Below are 9,395 nucleotides of genomic sequence, written 5' to 3'. Positions count from 1 at the left end.
CAAGTCTTCCCAGCCCAAAGTTGTTCATCGTCTCTTTTTTGAATTCTAGTCAGTGGATTAATTTTGAAATTATTTTTAACTTTCAATATTCGAGCTTAGATCCGCTGATTATTTTAAATTCGTATTCATCCATTCATTATTCATTATCACGTTTTGAATTCTGGTCAGTGGATGAGTTTTGGACTTTTAAATTGTCATTGTATTTCGTCTCATTTCGTACCTTTAGGGGCCGATGACCTAGCTGTTAGGTTCCTTTAAACAACAAGCACCATCATCATCATAGTCTAATTCTCTGGGATCTGTTTTCGAGGAAAGCTGGGACTGTACCTGAATTAATGCTATGGCCGCCGTCTTCCCAATTCTAGCCATTTCCCATCCTTCCGTCGCCAAAATCCTTCGATGTGTTAGTGCGACGCTAATCCAGTAGGAAAAAATCCTGTCTGAACAGTACTGACACTATCGAACTATACTATTGGTATCGATATTTGTTTTCGATATTATAGGACTATCGATGTCTTTGTGCCTTGAATGTGATATACCAACGTCACTTCGAATCCTTGATGTGAGCGACTCCTGAGACGATGTAGCCTATATCGATTGTAAAAAACCTAACTAAAATCATTTTATCTCAAGAATTAAATACGAGTAAAAATTTAATTTGATAAAAAGTAACGATTACAAGAAATAAATTACTTAAAACTATATTCGATTACTTGCCAACTCTGGAAGTGGGATGCGTTCCTCGTAAGTCTGAGAGAACCTCGGCGAGTTCCTGTAAACAGTCTTGAGTTCGTGGCTGATTGCGAGTCGAGTATCGAAACCTGGCTCTTCGAGGTGGGCAGAAAAGGCTGTAAGAGTCATGTGCGTGTAGGAGGCCCTCAAGCTCAATTGGGCTGTAATCGGCCATATCCGCTGGAGTGAGGGCGAGTGAGCCGCAGACCGCTCGGTCAGTACAACTCCGCTCCGCCATGACGACAGACAAGCCGAGTTACGAGTACTACCTACGACCACCTCAGATCGGCAGATGGCGGAGCTTCAGGCTGTTTCTCTACAATCCGGAGGAAGGCCAGATCTTCGGCCGCACCGGACCCAGCTGGGGTAAGACAAGCATTTTTATTTTTTAGTAATTATCAGGTTTATGGAGCGAGTTGGCCTTGCTCTTAGGGGCGCGCAGCTGTTAGCTTACATTCGGCATATAATGAGTTCGAACCCCACTGTCGGCAGGCAGCCCTGAAAATGGTTTTCCGTGGTTTACTATTTTAACATCAGACAAATGCTGAGGCTGTTCCGTAATTAAGGCCCATTCCTAGCCCTTTCCTGTCCCATCGTCGCCATAAGACCTATTTGTGTCGGTGCGACGTAAAGCCAATTGTAAAAAAAATAACGATCAGTTTCCGATACGAAATACACCAATTTACACGGATTGTATAAATATTAATAATAAGAAAACAAACAATAAGAGATCATGTTCAACTTGCGTTTTTTGTCTTAGATTTACCAACAATTCTTAACAGGGGCTTATACCTTAACGCTCGTACGTGATGTGGTTTGCCATAATACGATTTTTCGCGATTTTACGCTAAGCTTTTAACATTCAAAGACCGATCATTAATGCATACTGGCCATGGGTACGTAAATGTAAGGCGCAAGTATACTTGCACGACCGTAGGTCGGTAATATCTTTAATATATTTGATGTTGAACCAGAAGTACTCTTGAAACCTGTGATAATATGATGGGGAGGGCCTACGGAAAATGAACGGTGGTTGGTACGCGTGGATGTTGACGGGGTGGAAGGAGTAGGGCTGTAGGCATCACGGGTATATGTGTTTGATTGACTGTACAGAGGATCTTTGCCCTAAAACCACCTCTGTGCAGTAACAAGTTAACGCAGCAAGCTAAAAAATCGTACGATTCAAATATGAATTACTATGCATTGTAGGGTTAATTAAGGCACGGCCGCTTCCTTCCCACTCTTAGCCCTTTCCTGTCCCATCGTTGCGGCGTAAAGCCAATTGTAAAAAAAAAAAAAAAGGGAGCATGTTCCGGTACAAAATACGTCAATTTACACTGACTGTATAAATATTAACAAAAAGGAAACAAACAATAAGAGATAACAAGGAAGAAAGTGAATAGTAACGTGTTCTTTAGAAATTAAATGCGAACAAGGGAAAACAGGTAATATCATGTCCATATCGTTAGCGACGTTCTGGTGGCAAGGTTATTAATACTGAATCGAGAGCTTACTCATTAATTAGTGCACATTTCAATTTGGTTTTGACGTAATGTTAAGCAATGAAGATATCAGCTCAACGTAGGACCTTTGCTGTTGTTAGAAACCGAGCGGAATGTTAACGCGTTACGGCTCTGCGTTCTGGAGACGCGTGGATTGAACCTCGCCGTCGACTGTCCTGAGAATAGTTGTCAGTGGTTTCCATTTTTCACTTGTAGGAAAATGCCGGGACAGTTCGTATTCTTGCACCTCCTTACCCAGTTTCATTCGCCATCATTCATTTAATCTCCATTAGCTCTTCAACTGATGTTGGCGACAGAACGTTCATCCGCCGTAAATCCATGCCATATATGTAATCTCATCCTCGACCCTATATCGAAACTCGGGACAAAGGGGTAGACATGCATACATGCATTTGCTGTTGTTGGAAGTCGATGGAATACAGAACGCTGCTGGAGAATTAAGTGCACTCGTGGAATATAGTGTAGTGGCCTATTTCGGATTCTGCAAAGATGAACATGCAACGGGAAATCAGGTAATAGAATTGTTCATTTCAGTCACTACTGATCTGCATTTAGGGCAGATTCCCTATCTGTTTTTTACCTAGTATTTTCTTAAATAATTATAAAGAATTTGGAAATTTATTGAACATCTCCCTTGATAAATTATTCCAATCCCTAACTCCCCTTCCTATAAACGAATATTTGCCCCAATTTGCCTTCTTGAATTCGAACTTCATCTCCATATTGTGATCTTTCTTATTTTTAAAAATACCACTCAAACTTATTGGTCTACTAATGTCATTGCACGCCATCTCTACACTGACAGCTCAGAACATACCACTTAGTCGAGCAGCTCGTCTCCTTTTTCCCAAGTCTTCCCAGTCCAAACTTCGCAACATTTTCGTAACACTACTCTTTTGTCGGAAATCACCCAAAACAAATCGAGCTGCTTTTCTTCGCATTTTTTTCAGTTCTGGAATCAAGTAATCCCCTCTCATTTATATTCTTAGTACAACCCCTAAGTAACCTCATAACCATGTGCATAGATTTGTACCTTTTATTTACTCCCGTTTATGCCATTACCCCAATGGAGATCTTTCTTTATATTAACACCTGGCAACTTACGGTGATCCCCGTCAGGTACTTTCACCCCATCAACGCAGCAATTAAACCTGAGAGGACTTCTCCTATTAGTGAAAATCACAACCTGACTTTCAACCCCGTTTATCATCATACAACAATACTACGAAGAAAGTAGAAATGTCTGTACTTCAGGCGTTTACTCAGGTCCAATTTTGAGATATTTCCAATTTTATTAATTCATCCCTAGTTCCACTGTTGTAGGTACATTGTTCTGGATTGCTTTAGTCAGGGTAAGAAATTACTATTCTTCTCTCAGGACTTCTGTGGTCAGTCATTTTGTACGAAATGATACCATTTCCACGAATAAATTAAATTTGACAGATATTCTTTGGTACTAAACTGACTCAGGACAGGATTAATGGCTTTCACAACGTACGCAGGAAATGAGAAGAGATGGTTAATTTTGTTGACGTTTGCGGGGACGGCCGATGAAAAAAATGGGAGAGCAGAAACCAAAGATAGGAATAAAATAAGTGCCGTACAAAGATATAATTCAAGGTCGGTTAAGGCAGGAATTTTATTAAATGTGAACAAAATTCCAAGCAGTATCCTGGCATAGGATTTTTACTTCGTCAATATGAAGAGAAAAAATTATCTTCCTGTAATGAATCGACGGTGGATTTATATGCACTAAAATTCCTCAATATATGCATGCATTTATGGGTTTAAAAGGTTGGACATATGCTCTGAATATTTAGAAATATGCAGAAAAAAGGCCACATAATTTTATTGGTTTTTATCCCGTTTTCAGTGATAAATGTAATGGATAATTTTATTATTATTACTGCTTCTCTTTTATATGAACGTCGTTAGTACCATATCATTCACCAATCATTTCAATGCACAATAATCAATTAATTTTTGTACGAAGAGAATGATCACTTCACGGCATATGAAGCCACAGGATAGTAACTAAGGAAAGGTTATGTTATTTATAGAATAGAATAAGAATGGCATTATTATTCTGATTCACTATGTATAACATTGCTCATAACCCGAAGAAATGTTAGTCCTGAATTCCTGAGTTCAGTTTTCTCAATTTTGTGACGAAGGTTCTTCCAAATATCTCCAGCCACTTAAATTTTATTACTGATTTGTAGGAATTTTGTAGCTACAGCTACCTGACTGACGCGCGACATTGTCACTATGTTGCGAAAAGGAAAGTATTTTCTACACAAAATAATGCCGGTTGTGCATTATGAACACATTATTACACTCTTCCGAAAATAAATTGCAATAACGCAGAAATTCAGTTAAGTGTCGTCTTTTCCTGAAATAAATTTATATTTCAATAATCCGTGGAGAAAATGTGTAATGTATGCATCCATATGTACATATTAGTGAAATATGCAGTGACCTCTTCAATATGCCGTAGAAAACTTCTCCAATCTATTCCTCATAGCGTAGACACAGTTTTCTCTTCCACAGAAGCCGAGAGTAATTCCTATCTCCCGCAATGTTAAATACTGCGGAAGCATGCGAGGCGGTCGCTGGAGCACGTCTGGTCGGATGGTACTTCCTCTTTGTGATGCCGAGCTTTTGTTTTAATTCGTCATCCTTAGTGGCAGTGGCGGCTGGTGGATAAGGTTACAGGGTTACGTGCCCTCCCGATAAATATTAATTTTCTTACTTCTCATTACATTATATAAAAGAGGATATAGATGTTTTCAGTTCATAAGGAAGGTGACTATCACTTCTAAACTGTGAAATCTGGCTTCAGGATGGAGCGTAAAACCGTATATATCAGCAACGGGTCACAACTCCCATGTGACCGTAGAGCAGACGTTTAAAGTACATGGTCTCCAAACGTTGCCACTGGAAAGAGACTCGGTCACAAGCAAACTGTGACCGAGAAGGGTAGCAAGAAGTTCTCTGAAAAACAAGAAAGCTGCACAGTTCCGAATGTGCTATTGTTGAAAATAATGCTACAACCATACCAATGACTACTGTGGAGAAGGAAAGGTGTTTCTCTACACCAGATAGTTCAACCTGTGACAATAAATTTCGGTGAATGAAGTCAGAACGGTCGATCCGCCAACAGTGGCGACACACAACGCTGCACCTGCGTAGCAGCAGGTTTTGACCACCTGCTCCCAATGTTGTTCAGTTGAGCATCGTGTGTGTGCCGTGTACAACCTGTTTGACAATGTGCGTGTTTAGTGCTTTGGTTCTGAACTGCGAACTGGAACATGAACGACCAAAAGATCAATGCACAGTTTTGTTTTAAGCTTGGCAAGACATTGAAAGAAACGCATGCGATGCTGGTACGTGTTTATGAAGATCAAGCACTGTCCTTGAAGTGTGTGTACGAGTGGTTCGCCCGTTTTCGAGGAGGCCGGGAAAGTGTTTCTGACAACCCGCTTAGCGGAAGACCGGTGACCGCCGTCGGTGACGAAAACATTGAGAAGGTGAGGACATGAATCACGAACGATCGGCGATTAACTGTGCGCATGATAGCGGATGAACTTCAGATTAATCGTGAATCCGTACGACAAATCGTCACCCAGAAGTTAGTGAAGAGGAAAACGTGTTTTCGTCTTTTGCCACATCACTTGACGGACGATCAGAAGCAGGCACGTTTAGAGGTTTACAGGATTTTATCGAAACGGCGGACACGACACCAAATTTCTTGAGCTGTATTGTCACTTCAGGATGAAACCTGGTGTCTCAGGTACGATCCTGAAACGAAACTGCAAAGCATGGAATGGCGTTTTTTCCGGGATCCCCTCAATCCTCCAGACTTCTTCCTATTCCCACGACTCAAACTCGCTTTGAAAGGAAAGAGATTTGACGATATTCTTGACATCCAACGAAACGTGACGAGGCTTTTGAACACCATCCCAAAGGAAGCCTTCTTGCAAAGTTTGCAGGACATGTATCGCCGATCTCAGCAGTACATACTTATGCGAGGGGACTATTTCGAAGGACAGTAAGGTCACTGTTGTGCATTGTTTACCTATATTCATCGTTCAGGACTGTTCACCGAACTTTATTGTCACAGGTTGTATAAAGATATTCATGAGATGTAGAATGGCAAACGAGAGAGAGATTTACTACAGTTAAAGAAAGAAGGGCTGATCTGACATAGGAATGTAAATTACGGTGTGTTTTGGCATATTATCTTTTAATGCTTATACTTGCATGTGTAAATATGTGTGAGCATTTTAGACTTATAGTATATTATCCAAGTCTGTATTTAAACAATAAAGTGTCCCTCCTATACTAAACTTCACGAGGCGCCACAGCTCAGTGGCAGTGGCGTGGTTGGAATTTCCTGGGTGTTGCCAGTTCGATACTGGTACAATCGAGAAGAGGATGAAGTTCTTTCGAGCGTTGTACAAAGTTCTACGGGAAGGAATGTTTTTGAAAATGCAGTATCGAATGTATAGAATTATACGAATATAATAAATAAATCCTCTGGCACTATCGGCCCCGAGGGGCTATTGGCTTACCAGTCGACCACTGCTACAAATTACGTGATATCCATTGGTCAGCACCACGAATTCTCTCGACCGTTATTCTTGGTTTTCGAGAACGTATGTGTAATCACGTAGGCTGAGTGAACTCCAAACCAATCCTCAGATCCAGGTAAAAATACCTGACCAGTCTGGGATTCGAACTCGGAGCCTCCGGGTAAGAGGCAAGCACTGTATCACTACACCACGAGGCCGGCTAGAGTTATCCAAAGAATGAAAATATGGAAAAAAATTACCTGAAAGTATTGTATTTGAAGATCCGCCAAAAGTTTTGTTGCGCCTACTTGTACTTCAATTCAATTCAGTTCAATTCGTCGATCTGTTTATTTTCGCAGATTCATTGTATTTTTCTGTTGTCCGACTCACTGACTGAATGGTCAGTGTTTCGGCCTTCGGTCCAGAGGGTCCCAGGTTCGATTCCCGGCCGGGTCGGGTTTTTTAATCGTGTTTAATTAATTATTCTGACTTGGGGACTGTATGTTTGTGTTTGTTCCAACACTTTCCTCTTCATATTTGGACAACACACTACACTACAAATCACCATAGAAACACGCAATAGTGATTACATTCTTCCATATAAGGTTGGTGCCAGGAAGGACATCCGGCCGTAAAACAGGGCCAAATCCACATGTGCGACACAGTTCGCACCCGCGACTCCACAGGTGTGGGAAGAGTGGTAGAAGAAGATTTCTGTTGATATTTAAAATGCCTCGCTTAATGAGAAGTCTATTCTAGTTTTGCCAAAACGCGCTAGAAAAACAATGGATGCAACATGAATTTTATAATTTTTGTAACGCGCGCGTAGACTTGACACCATCTATGGTCCATGCGTTTTTTTATTGTTGTTGTTTTGGATTTTGGAAAAAGTAAATACGGTCAGCAAAAGAGACTTGGTAGTTTTTCAATACCGCACAGCCACGGTCATTCTGTATATGATACATTAAAATGTACTTCGAAACCCCCATGTGATTTAGTCTTCAAATCTTTCAATTCAGGAGTTGGTCTGCCATTCGAAATAATATTACTTTTCTCACTAAATGCTCATGATCCTAAGGAAGAGTTTAAAAGGCTCTCTGTGACATAATCACAAACTTCACCAGTCAATTTAGAAAATAATGCACGACAAACTCTCACCATGGCACTGAAGGTCATTGACACCCAACCTGGACGAGTTTGCCGTTTAAGCGCTGCAGGCAACATGTGGCGTAAATCGGAAACTTTGAAGTCGTTTAGTGTATTGTATGTTCATCGTCACAGACATCTGAATATTCCATTATAGAAGCCGAGAGTAACTTTCAGTCTCCCGCAATGTTCAATATTTTATTTTTCTTTCTTTCTTCCTTTCTTTCTTTCTTTCTTTCTTTCTTTCTTTCTTTCTTTCTTTCTTTCTTTTTTAATCCGGTTACCGTCCAGAGTTGGTTTTCCCTCGGGCTAAGCTCTACCGCCACAAAGGCAGTGTCTTGGAGCGTGAGATTTTAGGTTGCGTGGATACAATGGGGAGTAGGACCAGTACCTCTCCCAGGCGGCCTCACCTGCTATGCTGAACCGTTGTGCAGAATGGAGTATACTTGTTACTCACTTTAGTAAGTTTACATTCTAACCTATTACTGCCTGAACGTCCGGACTTAACTTATAAGTCGCTTAAGTGTGGCCAGTATCCAGTATTCGGGAGATAGTAGGTTCGAACCCCACTGTCGGCAGCCCTGAAAATGGTTTTGCGTGGTTTCCTATTTTCACACCACGTAAATGCTGGGGCTGTTCCTTAATTAAGGCCACGGCTGCTTCCTTACCACTCCTGGTCCTTTCCTATCCAATCGTCGCCATAAGACCTATCTGTGTCGGTGCGACGTAAAAAAAATCTTGTACGTACTAGTGTTATAAACTTGCACAAAAACATTTATGACTCAAAGTAATATCTTCCTTGGAAATTACACCTAGAGTTTGCGGAGATTTGTATTTTAAAAGTGATTTGATGCACTTTGCATCCCTATTCATGAATGAAGCGAAATATTAAGTTGGCATTAGGCATGCATGTTTCCCTACTTGGTATTAAAACGTGTGTAAATCATCGTTGTCTTCCAACAAATAGTTTGTTAGCACACGACCCGTACCCTTGTATTCTCATGTAATTTACTAGATGGTGGTCAATAGATACCCCAACATAAGTTGGAAGGCGTGGTTCTGGCCTTAGGCCGCCCGGTCACTTGTTCTATTATCAGTGAAGTATTTAAGCGAACACGTATTTATGACGTTTTTCTTTAAAATATGCTCTTTTTTTGTAGCGTTTATGCGTTACGCGCGTTTCTCATATATTGGAAGGAATTTAGCAACTTAACAATAGTCACATTCTTGTGAACTTCGTCTCTCATTTCGCCAGCACCATACCCTTACTTACAGCTGCGAGAAGAGGAAGTGGCGTAGCGGGTTACGGTGAATCCACTGTCTAAGGTAACAAAGATTTTCAGACCGGATACTAAGACGCTGTAATACAAATCTTCCGCACAGCTGATGTCATGTACACTAGATGGTGATAGAGACAGTT

The 9,395-nt window shown here is 40.9% G+C and overlaps 1 protein-coding gene across 1 annotated transcript in view; it reads left to right on the top strand.

The window, feature by feature from the left end:
- Positions 1-943: 943 nt before the first annotated feature.
- Positions 944-9,395, top strand: part of LOC136877502 (sodium/potassium-transporting ATPase subunit beta-2) — a 206,232-nt gene continuing 197,780 nt past the window's right edge. Inside the window, exon 1 of the mRNA XM_067151608.2 lies at positions 944-1,098. Coding sequence (XP_067007709.1) covers positions 969-1,098 — 130 coding nt within the window. The 5' untranslated portion in view covers positions 944-968. The remainder of the gene's footprint in view (positions 1,099-9,395) is intronic.

The sequence above is a fragment of the Anabrus simplex genome, chromosome 7, assembly GCF_040414725.1.
Source record: "Anabrus simplex isolate iqAnaSimp1 chromosome 7, ASM4041472v1, whole genome shotgun sequence".
Lineage (NCBI taxonomy): Eukaryota > Metazoa > Arthropoda > Insecta > Orthoptera > Tettigoniidae > Anabrus > Anabrus simplex.
This window is presented reverse-complemented; position numbering and strand designations above follow the sequence as displayed.